Source organism: Sphaerodactylus townsendi, linkage group LG03, assembly GCF_021028975.2.
Source record: "Sphaerodactylus townsendi isolate TG3544 linkage group LG03, MPM_Stown_v2.3, whole genome shotgun sequence".
In the NCBI taxonomy this organism is placed as follows: Eukaryota; Metazoa; Chordata; class Lepidosauria; order Squamata; family Sphaerodactylidae; genus Sphaerodactylus; species Sphaerodactylus townsendi.
In genome coordinates, this window is record NC_059427.1 from 175,028,862 (window position 1) to 175,050,723 (window position 21,862).

The 21,862-nt window shown below is 44.1% G+C and overlaps 1 protein-coding gene across 2 annotated transcripts in view; it reads right to left on the reverse strand.

Moving 5' to 3' along the window:
- TEX2 (testis expressed 2) overlaps window positions 1–21,862 on the reverse strand; it is a 150,322-nt gene that overhangs the window by 9,059 nt on the left and 119,401 nt on the right. Inside the window, exons 7-10 of one of the 2 annotated variants that reach the window (XM_048488706.1) lie at window positions 20,838–20,937; window positions 14,075–14,207; window positions 8,544–8,663; window positions 173–382 (exon numbers count right to left, since the gene is read on the reverse strand). In XM_048488706.1, the coding sequence (XP_048344663.1) occupies window positions 173–382; window positions 8,544–8,663; window positions 14,075–14,207; window positions 20,838–20,937 (563 nt within the window). Of the gene's footprint in view, window positions 1–172; window positions 383–8,543; window positions 8,670–14,074; window positions 14,208–20,837; window positions 20,938–21,862 lie in introns of both variants that reach the window. The other variant, XM_048488705.1, reaches the window with a different exon arrangement.

Sequence of the window (21,862 nt, forward strand, 5' to 3'; positions counted from 1 at the left end):
AGAAAATGCAGGAAGTCCAATATACCAGCAGAAGGAAGATAGTTTTAGGGAAGAATTCAAAGCACACAGAAATAATAAACCAAACTACGCTGTTTTGCCAGTGACACAGACACAGATCACAAGGGATACCAATCTTGAAGGTTACTACTGACAGAACCCTTGCTACACTTACCATATTCTATCGGTAGGTGGCGGTGGAATGTTTACTGCCAACTTCCCTTTGCATTCTTGCACCTCAACAGTTAGCAGCAGTGGAGTGTTTGAGACCTCTTCAATTTTCTTTTTGATGAACTCTGTCTCTGTTGCTTTTTGGAAGTATTTCGACTTTGTAATTTTATCCACAAATCTCATGATTTTGCTTGTTCGATGTCCTGCCACGTAACTGTAAAAGCGAGAGAGTAAGGACAAGGCATACAAATGAATTGTACAGCAGCTAGGGCAGGGGTAGGGAACCTGCGGCTCTCCAGATGTTCAGGAACTACAATTCCCATCAGCCCCTACCAGCATGGCCAATTCTTATACTATTCAGCAAATATAAACAGAATACTGGGTGCTGACAGGTACCAGGGAGGAAGCAGGGATGTGTGATAGACCAGGACAGGAGAAGGTAGGCCTACCTGTACTGTTAACTAGATTATATGCCAAAAAACGCAAAAAGAGGCCAAGAAGGATGGAGATGCTCCCATGGTGATGATGATGAAGAAGAAGAAGAAGAAGAAGAGGAGGAGGAGGAATAGGAGTTTGGATTTATATCCCCCTTTCTCTCTTGTAGGAGACTCAAAGGGGCTTACAATCTCCTTGGTCTTCCCCCTCACAGCAAACACCCTGTGATGTGGGTGGGGCTGAGAGAGCTCCGAAAAGCTGTGACTAGCCCAAGGTCACCCAGCTGGCGTGTGTGGGAGTGCACAGGCTAATCTGAATTCCCCAGATAAGCCTCCACAGCTCAAGCGGCAGAGTGGGGAATCAAACCTGGTTCCTCCAGATTAGAATGCACCTGCTCTTAACCACTATGCCACTGCTGCTCCTGGGGGGTTCACAGGCCTTACATGATTATTCTAATCTGGAGAACCGGGGTTGATTCCTCACTCCTCCACCTGAATGGCAGAGGCTTATCTGGTAAACCAGATGTGTTTCCCACTCCTAAATTCCTCTGGGTGACCTTGGGCTAGTCACAGTTTTTTGGAACTCCCTCAGCCCCACCTACCTCACAAGGTGTCTGTTGTGGGGAGAGGAACAGAAAGGAGCTTGTAATCCACCTTGAGTCTCCTTATAGGAGAGGAAGGTGGGGTATAAATCCAAATTCTTCTTTTTCTTATCAACCAGCCGCTTTCAGTTATCTGATGCTACTGGATGAAGCTTACATGAAGCCATTTTTTCCCTGGGAATGCTGGCCTCAGAAGGTCCTTACACAGGCCAGAAGCAAGAAAACTACTGAAAGAAAACTGCCAAAGCATAAGAATATTATTTTCCACTCCATGAATTTCTTGCTTTAAAAGGACCATATCGTTTTGGAACAAAGGGGAAAAAAAGGGGGGGAGGGCAGGGAATCTTGTAGAGAATTTGGTAGTTGATTGAGATTGCTTCTTCAGCCGTTTGCAAGGTTTACTGTTCAAATTTCTGTATCACGGTTTTGGTACAGAGTTTGGAACTCCCTGTTTTTAAGCAACTGAGATCTCAAAGCTTCTAGACATCAGTTTTTGAAATAGGATTAAAAAGTTCAGTGAAATAGTTAAAAAGCACAGTTCAATGCCTGCAAAATATTAAAGTCACATAACTGAAAAACACAATTAAGAACTGCAAAGTTTTCCAAGTATAGCAGTATTCTCTAAGTGCAGAAACAATTCTGGATGATCTTGGATGTGGTCACTTGGCAGATCCTTGCCCAAGAACGAACAGCCATTGGGGAGGGGTGGGGGTAAAATACCGTGTTTCCTCGAATATAAGACAGTGTCTTAAATTAATTTTTGCTCCCAAAGATGCACTATGTCTTATTTTCAGGGGATGTCTTATATTTCTGTATTCTGTTTGTCAGGCATGCTTCCAAACAAAAACTTTACTACGTCTTACTTTTGGGGGATGCCTTATATTTCGCACTTCAGCAAAACCTCTACTACGTCTTATTTTCCGGGAAAATATGTCTTATATTCGGGGAAACAGGGTAAGCTATTGAGTTACCTCCTTTGTCTAATCCCTATAACTACTGAAGACTTTTGTGCATTACAGCAACACAGACAGCAGTTTCAGACATTCCTGTCATCAGCTGAATTTGTTAAATTATTTATATCTTTCCTTGAGACATGCTATTGATCAATATTCAGTCAATAAAAATGTCTTGATACACACAGATAGTCAGACTGTTAGCTTCAACCCCTCCCCCCAAAAGCCCACAGAAACATCTTCCTGTTTACAAACGTTTTGCAACGTTCTTTTAATTCAGCCCAAACGGTTTTCCTTTCCAGATGGCACTGAAACTATGACAGTTGGCTATTTTTAACCACTAAATACATTTGTCGTAACATAAATTGGCATGGTAGTTGGTGATTTATTCATTAGATGGTTAAAACACTTGCCTGGGAAAACACTCAAGCAGAGAGTTATTTCTCAAGCTTGCAGATATGACTTCTTCCATCTATGTTATCCATGTCCTGGAATAGCAGGACCAATGGTTTGCCTCCGGTGGAATAATGGTTAAGAGCAGCAGACTCTAATATGGAGAACTGAATTTGTTTCTCCACTCCTCCACATGCGCAGTGGACTCTAATCTGGTAAACTGGGTGTGCTTCCTCATTCCTCCATATGAACTGGGTGTGTTTCCCCATTCCTCCATATGAAGCTGAGAGAGTTCTCTCAGAACTCTCTCAGCCTCACTTATCTCACAAGGTGCCTCTTGTGGGGAGAGGAATGGATTGTGATTTTAAGAAGAGGAATTTGGATTTATACTCCAGTTCCCTGTCCTCTTAGGAGTCTCAAAGTGGCTTACAGACTCCTTCCCTTCCTCTCCTCACAACAGATACCTAGTGAGTTAGGTGGGTCTGAGAGAGTTCTGAGACAACTGTGGCTAGCCCAAGGTCCCCCAGCAGGCTTCATGTGCAGGAGCAGGGAAACAAACCTGGTTCACAAAGTAAGTGTCCACCTCTTTGAGACTCCTTAAGGTAGAGAAAAAGGGATATAAAACCCAACTCTTCTTTTTCTGTGTATAACAGTTTCATAACGTTCCTAAATGAAGGCATTTATTGCTGTTCAGATGCACTGAAGCAATAATAGAACCAAGTAGCAAGATAGAGCTCCTAAAAGCAATTAGGAAACTTATTCCAACACAGTGCCAGTAAGAACACATTTTAGGAATATTAGGTACTTTGTGTCTATGTTTCCCTGACAGTGTGCATTTGTGGTTAACAGTAGAGCGGGTTCTTAAGAGACTGGCAACAGCCTGATGCCACCACTCACCACACGCCCTGTGACATGCCATGAGCATTCATCTGCATAGCTCAGTGGATGTAAATGATTTATTCACACCAGCTGACGATCTCTGCCAGTAAAAATCAATTTCCCCCATAAAATGACCAATAAGGACTGCTGGTAAGAGGAACTCATTTGGACAGTCTGCAGGGCACTCTGGATTTGGGAACAGATAATTCCTGGAAATCCAGATACAACTAAAAGGGTTTTGCAGACAATACACCCAACAGGATGCTTCCACATCGGGCCTCTAAATCAGAACAGTCTCTTGGAATGTCGCTTTTAGTTGCAGAGACCTGCCTTATTTGGTAGGTCACTGTCCTCTTTCTAGACCAGCGATGGAGAACCTTTTCGAGACAAGAGTGCCCAAATTGCAACCCAAAACCCACTTATTTATCGCCAAGTGCCAACACGGCAATTTAACCTAAATACTGAGGTTTTCGTGTAGAAAAAATGGTTGGCTCCGAGGCGTGCGTTACTCAGGAGTAAGCTTGGTGGTAGTTGGTGGCTTTGCTTTGAAGCAACCGTACAACTCTTCCAATGGGTGAATCACGACCCTAGGAGGGTTTACTCAGAACAAGCCCCATTGCCAGCAACCGAGCTTACTCCCAGGTAAAAGATTGTGCTTTAGTTCTTCCCATGAAAATCAGTGGGGTTTAACAGCACTAAACACTGCTTCCCCAAAACTAGGTCTTAGGTTTAATGCTAATAATCGAGCCCAGTGGCCCAGACCAGCCTAAATGTGTGTGTGTGTGTGTGGGGGGGGCTCTGTTTGCACATGCCCACAGAGTGCCACCTCTGGCACCTGTGCCATAGGTTCGCCACCACTGAGATAGAGGCTGAGTTGAGTTCTGTGTGTGTTGAACTTTGCTATTGCTGAAGAGTTCTGTATAGTATTATAGTCTTGTATAGCATAGACTTGTGTAACCTTGCAACTGCTAAAGTAAAAGCCTTCCTACGGAAAGAACATCTTGCGTGGAGAGTACTCTTTTCCAAGTGTGATAGGAGGTTGCAGTGAGTGCAAGAAGACTACTATAAACCTTCTCATCTTACCAGAGTGACTTCGCTTTAAACTCTGCTGATAAATACACCCAACAGGATGCTTCTACATCGGGCCTCTAAATCAGAACAGTCTCTTGGAATGTTGACTGTTGCTTTTGGTTGCAGAGACCTGCCTTATTTGGTAGGTCATTGTCCTCTCTCTAGACCAAGTCTGACACTGCCTTTAACAGTGAAGAACTACAGGGCCATAGAAAATCTGTGGGTTTCCCAACCTCAGTTGTATTCGATTTAGAGCTGCTTCGGTTGCTCGGCAGTCATGGTGGACGAAGCAGGTGATTCCCATTTGCTCTTCTTGCCCCACCCAGTGTAGCGCGTGCAGCAGCGGTCTGCACGTGACCTTTCCAATGACCTCAAGCATACAAATCAGTGGAATAATTGGGGGACTTCTCAAATGACATTATTGCTTGTATGCAGACAGGAATTTGCAAAAATAGGTTATTTATCTGCACCTGTTGCTCTTTGGAATAGTTGTCTGGGCACACACACACAGATTGGTTTTGCATTTGTCCCAGAGGCATAGCTGGGTCAAACTGCGCCAAGGGACAGACTCTGCGTTTTCCGCACCCCCCCCCCATGGCCCCCATTCCCGAACCCCCCACTTACCTTAGTTCTTCATTTCAGGCTTCGTTTCAGGCTGAAAAGCAGCCTGTTCAGCTCAGGCTGAAAAAAGCCCGGGTGGGAACTACACTACCCTGGTGACCTTGGGGCTCTCAAGGTCTCCTGGGTAGTGTAGTTGCCACAAGGGCCCATTTCACAGGGCAGTGTAGTTGCTACAAGGGCCTGAACTGAACAGGCCGCTTTTCAGCCTGAAACGAAGAACTAAGGTAAATGGGAGGCTGCAAGGGGGGAGTCGCGGTGGGAGGGGGTGAGTTTCCGCCCCCCAGGCATGTGCCCGGTGCATAATGCACCCCTCACCCCACCCTCCGGTAGCTTCGCCTATGGCAGTGATGGCGAACCTTTTCAAGGCCGAGTGCCCAACTGCAACCCAAAACCCTCTTATTTATCATAAAGTGCCAGCAAGGCAATTTAACCTGAATACTGAGGTTTTAGTTTAGAAAAAATGGTTGGCTCCGAGGCGTGTGTTACTCAGGAGTAAGCTTGGTGGTAGTTGGTGGCTTTGCTTTGAAGCAACCGTGTAACTCTTCCAACGGGTGAATCACAACCGTAGGAGGGTTTACTCAGAAGCAAGCCCCATTGCCGGTAACCGAGCTTACTCCCAGGTAAAGGATCGTGCTTTAGTTCTTCCCATGAAAATCAGTGGGGGTTAGCAGCACTTAATAGGGTTACCTACACTGCTTCCCCAAAACTAGGTCTTAGGTTTAATGCTAATAATCGAGCCCAGTGGCCCAGGCCAGCCTAGATGTGGGGGGCACTCTGTTTGCATGTGCCCACAGAGAGGACTCTGAGTGTCACCTCTGGCACCCGTGCCATAGGTTCACCACCACTGGCCTATGGTTTGTCCAGAATCATGATTTGGAAATTTCTTCCAGAACTAGCTTTTTAGGCATAGCAAAAATCATCTCCTTAGAGATGCAATCTCGACTGTGTATGCATCTTCCTGCTCTGCTCTTTCGGAACTGAAAGGGTACCCACCCCCACCCACCCCCTTAACAAGTTCAAGGCATTCCTTGTGAGAGGGTTGTGTGACTGCACAGGTGAACTCTTGGACAGGTTAATCGCCTCTTTATTTCTTTGTGTTCTCTGTTCATCACACTTTTGCATGTAGAGTAGCTGGCTGGACATTAGGGCACAGAGGGTTTCAAGAAAAGCACACTGCTTAAGGACACATCGGCTCGGGGGCCGTCCTAGGAGGAACTGCTTCAGAAAGGTGGAAGGCTACACCCAAGTGGTTGACTCTGCAGAACTCCATCTGTTGAAGGTGTGGTATCAGCTCTGGTGGAATTGGATCTTTGTGCCCCAAAATAGCCAGTTCATAACAAAGCTTGATGCTATCAGTGATTTCAATTCTGTGACTCTCTATCATTCTTCGCTCTCTATTTTATTTATTATTACACGGTTAGAGATCACCATCCTTCCCTCTCATTTCTGCACTTCAGCAGCCAAACAATCCAGTCTCTCAGAATTTCAGTCAGAATCCAAGTTACCATTTACTTAGAGTTTGGAGTTATTAGATCAATGATTATTCTCCAAGTTAGCGCAAGGGTTTTCACTTGACCTTACCTTATTTTCACAAACTAAGAGATAAATGTATTAACATTAAAGTCCCCAAAGACAGTCTCTTATGTATGTTTGTCAAGAACTGTTGTTCTGCTGTGCGGTCTTGAGATGTCCCTAGGAGAGGGAGGTTGTGGCATGTGAACAGTTCCTGCTTGTATTGTATTGTACTGCCAGCGTGGTGTGGTGGTTAAGAGCAGATGCACTCTAATCTGGAGAAACGGGTTTGGTTCCCTGCTCTGCCACTTGAGCTGTGGAGGCTTATCTGGTGAACCATGCCAGCTGGGTGACCTTGGGCTAGTCACAGTTCTTTGGAGCTCTCTCAGCCCCACCCACCTCACAGGGCGTTTGTTGTGAGGGGGGAAGGGCAAGGAGATTGTAAACCCCTTTGAGTCTCCTTACAGGAGAGAAAGGGGGGATATAAATCCAAACACTTCTTCTTCTTCTCTTCTTATGCTATGTATTATGTATGTAGGTATACACAGGCTTACTACAATACCTTTCTCAGGCAGACATTTGGGTTGTTATATGGCAGCGGCCTTGAGGAGTGGAGCTAGCTTGTGAATGAGCTAAGGTAGGGGTCTGCAACCTGCGGCTCTCCAGATGTTCATGAACTACAATTCCCATCAGCCCCATGCCAGCATGGCCAATTGTAGTTCATGAACATCTGGAGACCCACAGGTTGCAGACCCCTGAGCTAAGGGGAGAGATGTTTCCTAGCAATGGGGATTAGTCGGAGGGGCACAGCCTCCATTATTGGAGTGGCCTGGCATGAAAGGTGAGTCTCGGCAATGATCTTGTAGTGTAACCTACTTGAACTCCAATCAATACATTGATTTCATTCTGACCCGAGTCTGCTTACTGGGAGATCTATGGAACCTGACTATGTTAAATTAAGAGATCCCAGATTTTCACAAACTGTGAATCATTCTCTCCTCATCACTCTGAAAGCTTTAAGCCAGTTGTACTGACCAGGACTCACTTTTCAGCATACGAGAAAAGCTTAGTGTGCCACCCGAAGGAGCCCGTCCTGCCCAAATAGAAAGAGACTGCTAATATTTGTAGAATACAAAGCCTTCTCCACTTCTGAAGTTGGGAGTAGGAAAGATGACAGCGTGGCAATGAGAGTCTGGATTCGGTTCCTCCTTGCTAAACAGACTGAATGAGAATTTTAGGGCAAGGAATTGCAGGTTCCATGGGGGAAGGATTCAAACAGCTTATCCGTCAGCAGAGTAAGGACAAGCTGCAGTTCCCATACTGGTGTGAGTGGCTGAACTGGAGAATGAAGCTGAAGAAGGCCCCTGAAGATTTGCTTTGCTGTTTAATTGTCATTTGTAAATAACTAGCTCTGAGAGAGAGAGAAAAACCTCACAGTTATTGACTGTGGAAGGAAGGAAGGAAGGAAGGAAGGAAGGAAGGAAGGAAGGAAGGAAGGAAGGGAGGGAGGGAGGGAGGGAGGGAGGGAGGGAGGGAGGGAAGGAAGGAAGGAAGGGAGGGAGGGAGGGAGGGAAGGAAAGAAAGAAAGAAAGAAAGAAAGAAAGAAAAAGAAAGAAAGAAAGAAAGAAAGAAAGAAAGAAAGAATGAATGAATGAATGAATGAATGAATGAATGAATGAATGAATGAATGAATGAATGAATGAAGTATCAGTCAGGAAGATACAATACATACTGCTGGGGTATGCACACATGTCTGAATGAAGCTAGTTCTAAAAATTTCCAAACCATCAGTGTGTCACACAGAGACCATCAAGTAGTAATTAGACATTACAGGTAACAGTGCTAGTTGTAACAATGCCAGAATTTGAACAAACCAAAATTCACCAAGTGGCAAACAGAGATGGACTCACCCTTCAGCTCCTGGTGCTATAGGCTTCTCGGTCCCTGTTGCCTCTGGAGCATCATCTTCCTCCGAGGAGCCAGCGCTAGACGATTCCTCATCACTGTCTGCAAGGCAGTACGCTCTTGGCCTGAAACTGAAACGAGAGACACAAGCTGTAATACCCAAACAAAGTGTAATTAACCACACGGGCTGGCACAGCGTTGGGTGCCTTGGCCACTTATGCGTCCATTCTTCTGTATCTGCTTCAAAACAGATATGGAAGCTCAAAGCAGCATACGTTTCTGCAACATTTTTTCCCTTCCACACGGCTGAACAGAGCTGCGCTTATGCAGACAAAGAAACGCTTGGGTGCTGAACAACGGAATGTCCTGCATACAAGTCTCGTGGAATATGAAATGGTTTGAAGAGGTTCAGAAGGGCTTCCTTCTTGGAAGTGATTTTCCAGCAAATTAAATGCAGTGCAGACAATTACGCCACCAGAATACAATGGATCGAGAACTTTTATCAAGCACGGTTTTTGACTTCGTGGGGCATGCTTAGGAAGATCAATGGGTTTCTCCATTGGACTCGGGATTGATTCTGCAAGTGCTGTATGCTTCCAGAAGAATTTTCATGGTTCTCACATCTATATCTCTTATCTGCCTCTTCATGTATCCATCTACCAAACTGGTTGCTAGCAGCAGAGTCAGGTCCTTTTTAAACAGACTCTTTAACATACTCTGGCTCTTGAAAGTAAGTGGATTTTGTTTAAGGTTTTGGAAAACTTTAAAGATAAAAAACTATCTCTCCACAATTAATGAGACTTTAATCCAGGTTTCCCAAAACATGTTTGGATTGGGCTGTTGTTGTTGTCACTCTTTGTCCTTTGTGTGTGTGAACCTTAATTATAGAAGTTTTTAAACAACATATTTGATGAGCAGATGTAATGGGAACAGAACCAACTCTTCTGGGGTGGGTGCTGTGGAACTGCGTGGCACCCACCCGCTGCCTTCTTTGCCCTCCCTTCCGTTGTAGGGACAATTATGTGGGTGGGGTGGGTAACCGCATTGGTGTGGGCTCATGCTGATTCCACAGCCCATTCCACCCTCCCATCTGGATTGGGCTGTAATTCTACGTTCTTCTAGTGCAGGGGTCTGCAACCTGCAGCTCTCCAGATGTTCATGGACTACAATTCCCATCAGCCCCTGCCAGCATGGCCAATTGGCTGATGGGAATTGTAGTCCATGAACAGACTCCTGTTCTAGTAGGACCTTAACACGGATATTCCTAAAAACTGGTAGACGAGCTTCAATGCTAACAGTTAAAATAAAAGCTAGCTGCCAAAACACTATTTTAAAACTACTCAAGGAACACAATCCCCACAAGGGTAATTGCAAATTAACACAAAGCTTTTCAACCCTTTCCTCCCTTCTCTCTAAATCACCCCCTTGAAGCTACTATTTGATTCAGAGGCCCATTCCACACATGCAGAATAATCTGCTTTCAATGCTCTTTGAAGTTGTGCGGAATAGCAAAATCCACTTGCAAACAGTTGTGAAACTGGATTGAGTGGGGTGCCATGTCTCTCATACATCACTACTGTATGAGAGTGTCCACTCTCTAAAGCAGGGATCTGCAACCTGCGGCTCTCCAGATGTTCATGGACTACAAGTCCCATCAGCCCCTGCCAGAATGGCCAGTTGGCCATGCTGGCGGGGGTGATGGGAATTGTAGTCCATGAACATCTGGAGAGCCGCAGGTTGCAGATCCCTGCTCTAAAGCATCCACTTGTTCCAGGTCTTTGGAGAGGAGCTGTGATTCCAAGGGATCCTTAGGTCCTACCTGAAGGCTGGCATCTCTATTCAGCAGAGGTGAACAGAATAATCTCTCTGTTGAGAAGGCCTCTACATTAAATCAGAAAGCTAAAAATGCTTGTTCGTTAGGGCAAGGGTCCCCCAGTCTTTTTGTGCCTGTGGGCACCTTTGGAATTCTGACAAAGGGCAGTGAGCCCAATCACAGATTGGTTACCAAAGGAGGTGGATCCAATCACAAAATGACTACCACAGGAGGTGGGGCCAATTTAAAAAAAAGAGAGGCAGGAACTGAGGTTACATACGACTCTAATAGTAACTCTTCAGCTTTCAGGCAGAGGCTCTATTTAACAGGATACCACTGAATCTGTACAGCCAACCAGAAGCCCTGCAGGGAACAAGCCCCACTGCGCCCCAGGTGCCAGGAAAAATGTTAGCAGGTGCCCACACTGGGGCCCCATACTTTAGGGACTGTCAATACTTTCCAGATACTAAGGACAAATTGAGTTATTTCTGGCAGAGACATGCCATGTCCAAATGCAGAAAGCACACCATGCATCTTTCCCCCGCTCTTCATTCCCACAGTGACATGCAAAAGCTGAACTTCAAAACAATCCAAGAAAATGTGGGAAGAGAACTTTTTTGCTTCATTCAGAACATAAGAAGTAATTACAGTAAATCCAGCTAGATGTCATTACTGTGAATCCATTACTAGAATACGTAACCAGAACACATCAACAAACTGATAAAATCCATTTTGTGGTCCCTCTTGATGGTATTGTTCAGATATTCAACAGGATAGCTAAAATGAATTAAAAGCCCAGCTACTGTAGAGGCATAGGTTCTAAGAAGCGCCATCTGCACAGCCAGAGTATACACAATGCTAATCTTGAGTCAAAAGATCTCTTCTATAGGATTATTTGAATTGGAACATACATTTCTTTTGTTTCTAGTAGAAAGCAAAAGAAAACTCTCTGAATAGTTCCAGCACTAACAGAATCAACACTCCACAAGGAATGAGATGAAGCAATGGGTACCACTCACCAGATAAATACAAATCCACAGATTGACGAATCCAAATATTATCAAAGGAAAGAAAATCAAGGAGAAAAGAACACACACAAATACAAGTTAGAGAAGATGAACAGTGTGAAAGATTTCTACATATTTTCGACTAGGAGGACCTTGATTTAGCCAACAGGAGGGGAATCAAACTTTGATATTTCAGATAAGCATGTTCTCAGGTTGAGTTGGCACAGAGAATTAGACACATCGATGAAGGTCAGATGCATATGAGCTAAAACATTAATTCTAATTCCTAAATGCTAGGAATAAGGGAATTTATATAAGAGTAAGGAGGGGAGAAATCACTGAGCATACACAACAGCTATCTCTCATATTTAAGCAGACAACAGATGCTATCCAGGCACAATACGGCACTAGAATAAATGGGAAAAGAGATGGTCGGTGAAAACCGGAGCTTTGGTCCAAGTTCTACCTCAGTTATAGGACTGCTCTGCCCTCGCCCTTAGTAAGCCACAATAAAAAATATGCCCATTGATGATTTTTGCATATATAATGCATGCCCTGGGTGCCCCAGCAGAATACTCCCTACAAGCTTTGATCTGCTGCCAATAGCCCATTATGCTGCCTCTGCATAATCAATAGGGGAGGCAGCTTTACGGCTGTCTGCCTGATCTTTTGTACTGTGCATATGCATACTCCCCAGCATAGGGGAGTGCAACAACAACCATCATAATCAAGAATAAACTCTAAAACCCAAAAGAGACTCAATGGTTGAGGAGAGGGACAAGGAGGGAACAGCGCTACCTTGCCGCTTTTTGCAAACTTTTACAAGTTTACATTGTTGGATGTGTATTCAAGTGCTGGGGATGCAGAACGGGCTATTGATAATAAACCACCTAGGTATTGGTTAACTCCCAGGGCGCTTCCAGCTTGCTTCGATGGATTCATTACAATTCTATCAGCCCCCTGCCAGGCAATGGCTGAAGGGAATTGTAGTCCATGATCGTCTGGAGTGCCATAGGTTGGCCACCGGTGACCTAGGGGAAGGGCAAAGATACAGATTGATAACATGCGTATTGTTTCCCCTGCTTTAGAAGGGTGGGTTAGAAGTTAAGGAAAAAAATTCTTTTCTAAATATAATCATTACTGTCAGAAGAACTGTTACTAGCACTCAGTCTGAGTAAGTCTTAATGACATCAATTATATCTTTGGAGGGTCTGCAAATAGATGTACAAGCATAATAGATGGAACAATGAGTTCAAAGGAGTGTTGTGGGATTTCTGGGTTGTATGAATCTTCAGAGGATCACCTTCAGTGGCTGGTATCTTCAGAGGATCATCTCTGAAGATGCCAGCCACAGATGCAGGCGAAACGTCAGGAGAAAATGCTACTGGAACACGGCCATACAGCCCGGAAATCTTCAGACGATCCTCTGAAGATGCCAGCCACAGATGCAGGCAAAATGTCAGGAGAAAATTATGTCCCTGCAGCTCTAAAGGTTTTCAACTCCAAGGTAGTTCAGCAACTTCTCTATGGAGTTCCCCTATGGATAACTGCATGGAACAACTCAGTTGAAAGAATACAATCTGGCTTCCTCTACAAAATACTTGGGTTACCACACTCTGTACCATACGCTGTACTATGCTTGGAAACTGGTCAGAAACTACTTGAAACAAGAGCATGGCTAAATACATTCAAGTATTGGATCAAACTATGTTTTAACTCTGATGAGCGCAGTTTAACAAACATTGTGCGCCCAGACCTATTTGCCTCCGAATGGTATCAACTTCCTCAATCAAAAATCTACTCTCTAGGTTTAATACCTGAAGATCTCTGTATGCTGTCACCCAGAGAGATTCTGCAAACCTTAAAAAGCAGACTTCTAGAACAGGAATACCATATCTTGTTGGGGCAAGCAAATAAATCATGCTCACCCCTCTCTGTCGGAATAGTACCGGAACAGGGGCACATAGCCAAATATCTTGAACTATTACCTGAACCCCAACAGAGATGGATTATTACAAGGGTCAGATGCAATACTTTTCCATCGGCCATTACAAAGGGTTGCTACTTATCTATCCCTCTCCAGGATCGGGTCTGTCCACACTGTAAAAACCAAGTGGAGACTCTTTCTCACATTATACTCGACTGTCTGAGATATGTGGGTATCAGGAATTTTTCTCCTGGGCTGGTCCTAGACAAATCTGAAAGAGACTCTGACAACTTTGTTGTGGAGCTTTTGTTAAATAATATAGATGCCGTGCTTTTGGAAAAAGTAGCAAAATTTCTTTTACAAGTGACAGAACTTTCTAAGTAACGTCCAATGCTCGATACAGTTTCTCTGTCTGTGTTCTGAATGTACTTTTGATTTGTATCTCAGAAATGTCTGTAACACTCTGGAGCCTATTTTATATGCCCAATAAAGGTTGTTGTTGTTGTCAGGAGAAAATGCTACTGGAACACGGCCATACAGCCTGGAAACCCCACAACACTCCAGTGATTCCAGCCATGAAAGCCTTCAACAATACAATGAGTTCAAAGTTTGAACATCCAAAATACACATGAAGTGCTCATCAAGCATACCTTTAGAGGTCAGTGTCAAAGCAGTAGAACAGCCTTTCCGTGATTAAGACAATCATCACTACATTAATTTCCAATTCATCAGCTTTTTCATAGCTCCTTCGGTATACAAAAAAGAAACCAATACTAATAACTTGCTTACCCTTCTTTGCCAATGTCTCCAAGCTTCAGTGTTTCACTCAAGGGCTCTTTACCAAGTTTGGTCAAATTCATTTTGGTCTCAAGGGTCATTAAAAAAGATCCATTGTAGGATATTTCCAAGTCAACCCAAAGCCCTAGAATTGACATTTGGAAACATTTTAAGCATAACATATAGGAACTGCATATACAATGATGAAGAAACAATGTTATAGGATTTATATAGTATAATAAAAACTATTTTAGAAAGCATGTTAGTCGGGGGGGATACAGACTTGTAAGCCTCATTTAAAAGATCTAGATTGGTTCTTACCTCTTTTTCAAACCACTTGCTTCCCAGCTCACAGTAACTCCAAGTTATAGTCAGAGCTACTTCAATTCTATACGCTAATTGAAAATTGTAATACTATGCAAGTCAATGGATTAACATTTCAGCGACAGACAGTGGTTGCCATTTTGATCTCGGAACATTTTACTGGAAATGTTAATTTTTGTTATACGAGTTGGTACAGTAAAAAAGAATTAGCCTTGTCACCTCTGGCAATTCTCAAAGCAACTTTTCTGGCCACAGGTTTTTCTATCATTTAATAGACGACCAGCCTACCCTACAGGCGATACTACAGGAACATTCATCAGGAGTATGCAAGTACTCATAGAAGAAGCAGAAATAGATTACAAATTCAGCCTGCACTCCTGACTACACTAAAGTAGACTACAGATACCAAAGTACAAAGACTGAATGTGTACCATACTGTCCACTGAAGTGGCCCTACATAACATACCATACTTTGATATGTGGCACACTTGCAAAATTACTATTGCCAGTCTAGGTCAATTACAGCCATATTTTTCCTCTTGTTTATCTCACTTCAAAATACACCACAGGAGCGACAGTTATTGGCCAGGACCCATATCTTGGTTATTTCTGTTGTTTTCAACTGCAACTTCTTAGATAACACTGGAATCTCCAAATTTCCAGAGCAGCTTTATTCATGTATTTATTTAGATCAGGGGTAGGGAACCTTTAACACTCAAAGAGCTATTTGGACCCGTTTTCCATGGGAAAAGAAAACACTTGGAGCCGCAAACAATTTTTGACATTTAAAATAAAGATACCACTGTATATATTGTTTTTTTACCTTTTACTCTGCTCATTCTGAGAAGCGCATGGATGTGGTAAGGATGGGGCCAGCGGCTCGGCCTTGCCGGCCGCTGGGAAAGCGCCCACCCCACTCCAATGGGGCAGGCGAGAGGGGAAGCCCGTGGCGCGGCCCAGCCAGCCGCGGGCAGTTGGTGCACCCGCCCTGCTGCCTGCAGAGCGGGCAAGGATGGGGCCAGCGCTCGGCTCATGGAGCCGCAGTGCAAGGGCAGAAGAGCCGCATGCGGCTCTCGAGCCACAGGTTCCCTACCCCTGATTTAGATTTATATTCCGCCTCTCATCGACCAAGGTCAAGCTCAGGGAGACTAACAAGACAAAAATATAAACCATTAAAATAGACAAGCTAATTTAAAACCCCGCCATTCAAATTTTCACTTGGCACCACAATTAGTGCATTAAAATGGTGACCACCCCAGAAGGGAGGGACATGAAAAACCCAGAAAACCACACCATAATCAGGGCATGAGGGAAGAAGATGAGAACAGAGGTTTGATGCTTTCCCCATTTTGGCTTTAGAATTCAGCTGTAATGTGGAGGCCTCTTCAGTGGCTTAGCTGCCATTCATTTCAAATGGGACGTGAAACCACAATATCCAATTACTAAGAGCTATTTGCAGTAGAAACAACATTCTCTAGACAAAAACAGTGCTCTGTTCCTCTGTGTACCAAGCAGTGATTACAATGCAGGATGTTTGAGAACTTCTGTGATCGACATAAAGCACCACTTAACAGATTCAGAATTTTGCTAATGTCCGGAGGAAATGGAGAAGCAGTATTTCAAAGCTTCTGCAACGTAATATTTACTGCGAATCGGGAGAAGTGTGCTCTTTATGCAGAAACTGTATTGGCGTCCACAAGCTGCTGATGAGACCAATGGTTCGTAATGTATTCAGCTGGTGCACCCGCTTTGAACAAACAAGGTTACAGTGTGACAGCTTCTAGAACCTGACATTTACAAAATACGCAAGGCTACATTCTTTTTTATTTTTGTGTGGTTTCCCCCTTTTCTACTCTCATGGAGAGACGTAGCTGAGCCAAACTGCGCCCGGTGCGGACTCTGCATTTTCCGCCCCCACCCCATGGACCTCGCTCCTGCCCCCCCCCCCCCCGCTCTCCCCATTTACCTTAGTTCTTAGTTTCAGGCTTAAGTTTCAGGCTGAAAAGCAGCCTGTTCAGTTCAGGCTGAAAAAAGCCCTGGGTGGGAACTACACTATCCAGGAGGCTCACAAGGTCTCCTGGGTAGTGTAGTTCCCACAAGGGCCCATTTTAGCCTCATTGAAACAGGCCGCTTTTCAGCCTGAAACTAAACCTGAAACTAAGAACTAAGGTAAGTGGGGGGTTGCGAAGTGGGGGATTGCAGGGGGCAGGGGAAGGGTTGGGAGCCATTTTTCACACACACCCAGGCGTGCGCCTGGTGCGAGGCAGACCCTCCTCCCCTTTGTAGCTTTGCCTATGCTCTCATGGAAACACTGAAGTGCTTGTTTAAGATCACTGATTTTCAGAACTGTGGTCCTAATTTAATGTGCATTGGAATTGTTGTCCAATACATCTGCTGTCCATTGTGACAATATCAGGGGACACACACACATCCTCTATGCATATCCCATCTCTTTTGATGGGATGCATTTTTCTAGTTTTAAACCCCAACCCAAGTAAATTTTAAAAACTGGACAGAATTCAAGGTAACTTTTCACTCCAGCCAGACTACAAAATCCATGTAGAAATTGTACCTGCTGAATGTCAGGACCATGCCTGTCAGTATCTTGATGTCTTGCTGTGTGTGATTTGCAATTGTTTTCCTGTTTCCCTCTTCCCTTCCTAGCAATCTCCTGGTGCCAGCCCATCTTCAAAGAGGTGTGAAAGGTTCCCAGGTTCTTTGTAGCTTTGTAGTAGAAACTGTAGTGGACATTTGGTGTGGGGCGAAACGGGGGGATTAAAGGATATAAGTCCTGGATCTGAGCTCTCTTGCTCAGATCCTGCTTTACATTGTTACTCTTCATATCACCTGGAATAAACTGCTTTTGGACTTTCCTACAGTCTCTGTTATTTCCACGTTCAAGAGTCTGACACTGAATTCCTGCAGCAATACTAATGTTTAATATCTCACAAATGTTATAACCTTGTTTTTAAAAGAAGTACTTTTGCGTGGGACTGGGATCCTCCCCTGCACTGTACAGTTTTGCAAGACTGGATAGGAAAAGACCATATGCATTTCATTACTTAGAACACACTTTCTATTAATAGTCATAGCCACAGGTGCCCTTAAACATTTAATAGGGGAAACAGGTGAAAATATTCTTCCAGCAATAATTCAGTGATCAGTTCCTTAAAAACGAAGACAATTTGAAATTTATTTGTAAGCACCCATGTACTGGCAATAGTTATGTACTGCATGTTCCATAAACCATAAGTAATCAGCCCGACCAATTCAAAAGAAGAGAAGAAGAGTTAGTATTTATATCCCCCTTTCCCTCCTGTAAGGAGACTCAATCTCCTTTTCCTTCCCCTCCCCCAACAAACATCCTGCGAGGTACGTGGGGCTGAGAGAGCTCCGAAGAACTGTGACTAGCCCCAGGTTGCCCAACTGGCATGTATTGGAGTGCACAAGCTAATCTGGTTCACCAAATAAGCCTCCACAGCTCAAGTGGCAGAGCAGGGAATCAAACCAGGTTCTCCAGATTAAGTGCACCTACTCTTAACTATCTCTATGATCTCCATTTCCAAAGGCATTAGTAATTTGGCATACCTGCGTTTCAGACGCCAAGAACTGAGTATTTTAATATGAAAAACCTGAAAGCATTGTGTGGTTTTAGCCAAACTTGCTGATTACCTATCAAAAAGTCACCGTCCCATGGAAATATCAAAGCACAAACAGTGCTCATCTGAGTACATTCCACTGCGATGAACACGACTTACAGACCAAAATGACCAAATACAGAATATTCCTTTGGTTTCATTGGGGGCAATCAGAGAGCATCTGGAGCAGACAGAATCCACACGGCTGAAGAGCAGATTCCACTTCTGTAATCGGTGCATCAGCATGCTCAAATGCCAACAATCTTTTAAACAATGTAATGAATTAGGGGAATGAAGCAACTTAATTGGATTACTAAGAGAAGACATTTTCTTCCCATCTGTACAATTTCAAATTGGGAAAACTATAGGGAATAAAAAGCAAAAGAGCCATGCAACAAAGTCAAGCAGTTAATTGACCCCAACAGGGCAATCACTAGCTGCAAAACATTCGCTTAAGATGGCTTCCTCAAACTGGTTTTCACCTATCGTTTACCATTTCCTTCATCTCTCTCTGTACCACTACAGGCTGCTTTCAGACTTCACAATAAAGCACAGTTTATAATCTGTAGCCCAAGGACGTAGGTGGAGGGGGTGGGGGGTGTTTCTCAGGTTCAACTCCCCCATTACATGTCCGAAGCTCTGCCCCCTCATTTGTGGGGTTTTTTTGTAATTTTTTAGTGTTGTTTTGGTTTTTGCCCTGCAGGGGGCACGGTTTTTAGGCTAGCAGCATCAAAATTTCAGGGATTTGTTGGGAGACTCCCCTAATGATACCACTCAGGTTTGGTGAGGTTTGGTTCAGGGGGTCCAAAGTTATGGACTCCCAAAGGGGGTGCCCCCATCCCCCATTGTTTCCAATGGGAGCTAATATGAGATGGGGGCTACACCTTTGAGGGTCCATAACTTTGGCCCCCATGAACAATTGCACTCCTGACCATTAAGAATTGCACCACTGACAGCAGGCACCCCCCAAATTTCTCCAGATTCTCCTTTTAAATTGCACCACTGACAGCAGGCACCCCCTTTGGCATGGATTTAAAGGGAGAATCTGAGGTCCCCAGTTTAAACATTGAAAGTGATGCTGTTTCAAGGTGGGGGAGAATCCACCCCAAAACAGCATCACTTTCAATGTTTTTTTTTAACTGGGGACTCCAGATTCTCCCTTTAAGGTGGATTTAAAAGGAGAATCTAGGCTCCCTAGTCTAAACACCATTGGAAGTGATGCTATTTTGGGGTGGATTCCAGCATCACAGTGGCCGTGGCCGTGGCCGTGGCCGTGGCCGTGGCCGTGGCCGTGGCCGTGGCCGTGGCCGTGGCCGTGTGTGTGTGTGTGTGTGTGTGTGTGTGCGCGCGCTCCATTTTCCCTAGCTACGCCTCTACCCGGAGGGGAGGGCAGAAGGGACTGCCGGCTGCCGGCTGGGAAGCCAGTCAGGGAGGGCGGGGCGGGGGGCAAGGGAGTCTGCTTTTATAAGCACTGAGGCTAGAGGTGGGGCTTGGAGAGGCGTGGCCATGCCCCCAGGGCTGGGGGGCGTGGTCCCGCCCTCGAACCCCCCCATAAAAAATCTATACCTACGTCTGGTCCTCTTATGTATGTCTAGCAGGCTAACCAGGATTTGTGCAATGTATTTTGGTTTAAACAAATTACAGATTATCACGACATCTGAGCCCAGCCTACTGAACAAGATGTTAGTTTTTGTAGTGCTTCATGAAACCTGACCAGAGAGGGAGACAAAAGAAATGTATGCAGAAGACCGGTGTTTGTCTATGTCATACAACCTTCACCTATATCATCTGTGCTCTGCCACAGTTTGGACTGCTTAGCACAGGCATGATTCAAACCAGGAACAATATGATGGAGGGCAGTGCTCACCAGTAGTTAAAGACCTCTTTCACAGCAAACTGTAGATATAGTCATATCACAAACTCTGGTTTGTGCTCTTCCCTACAAACCAGGATTTCCAACCAGTGCTTGGAATCCTGATTTAGAAGGAAGACTGCAAACCACAGTTTGTGAGATGGATGTTATGACTAGCTATGGTTTGTAAGAAACCCTTTAGTAACTTAGCTGGATGTGGATAGTAGTGGGGGGAAGCATGCAAGCCCAAGGGACCATCATGGTTGGATCATGTCGCAGACTTGGTCCATAGCTCTTTCTTCACAGATGAATTTTGCTTATAGTTTGGCTCCATCATATTTGGGGCCAAGGAGAACTACCCCTCCCTTGGACTGTGAACAGTTTACTTATTTGTTTAAAATGTTTTTATGCCACCATTCCATCTGATCAGATTTCCACAGGGTGAAAAACATAAAAACATAAAAATGTAACTAATTAAAATACCATTAAAATTACAACATAATTCAATTAAGACACAAACAAACAATACTAGAAGGAGGGCCAGTAACTGTTATTGGGGAAAAGCCAGTGGTAACACTGGGAAGGTAACATACACCACACATTCTTTTGCCCTGCCTTTTGGGAAAATTCCTCTTTTTCAAAGTACATGTGTTATGAACACATGGTACGTACCATTTATTAAGAGAAGAAAGAAAATAAACTGTAGTAAATATGCTAGAAAAACCAAATGAACAAGCAAACCCCAAGAATTTTTATCAATTCATTCTGATACCCCTACAAAATTTGTATTATTATTAAGACTGGAATATTGCATTAGCAGCTAGAGTACACCCTTTTATCAATTAGAAGCAGGACTCTGGAGGGGTTGCATTAAAAAAAAAATAAACATCAAACCATAAGAAGTTGCTAAGTACAGGACACTTTTTTATTGTTAAAAGACCCAACAACTTTTATGTGTTACCTTTGTAATCCACAGTGGGTTTGTAGGCTTGAAGGATTTTCGGCATTGCAACTCCCATGTCTAGTTCAGTTAGTGTTAGCTCATTCATGAAGTACGGCAACTTGGAAAACAAACAAACAAACCAACACCCTTTAGCAGCATCAAGGTAGACAGAAAAGATACTAAGGCTGATTCTGCATGGGCCAAAAATAGCAGTGTGAAAATGGTGTGAAAACAGTATAAACCCTTTTACACCATTTTAAACCCTTTTACACCATTTTCACACCGTTTTCACACTGCTGTTTTTGGCCTATGCGGAATCAGCCTAAGACATGAAAAGTTGCATCATGAAAAGGCTCCCTTGAAGATAGCCCACTGACCAATTTTTGGTGGGTCCCCTTAGATTGGCTGATTGACAGGATTCTTGCAAAGCACTAGATCAAGGCAGATGGTGGTGAAATCTGGCAAAGCACATGCTCTTAACAGGACATACTCTTGACCACTTAATTTATTCTTCAACTATTAAGGGATCCTGAGTACACAGTTAAAATTAAGGCAGTTAAAAAAACCACCTTTAATTCGGGGGTTTAGGAAATGTATGTTAAAGATCCAATATTCAGAGCTTACAAAAAATTTTTAAATCAAAGATACATTTAACATTTCTTGCAAAAAAAACCCCCTTTTCAAGTAATTCTGATTCACCTGGCATGAAGCAACTTAAAAGTATAAACTATAAGTATTCAAAACATGACCAGGAGCAATTCCCACTAATGCATTTTTCTACCATACAGGATTAGTACTACAAACCCCACTAGCAAACTGCATAATTAACTATAAGACAGCGGTGAATCACCACGGCTGCAGTTGCTGCTTGGGGTGGGTAGGCGGAACTAAGCAGGCCGCTTCTGCCCAAGTAAGGGCGGAAGCAGAGCCCTGGCCATGTTAGGCCAGGGCAGACGTCACTGGAAGGGGGAGGGTTGGCTGAGCCTTTAAAGGACCATGCCCTTCTTTGTGCTGGCCATGTGCTTCGGCTGGCTGACGATTGC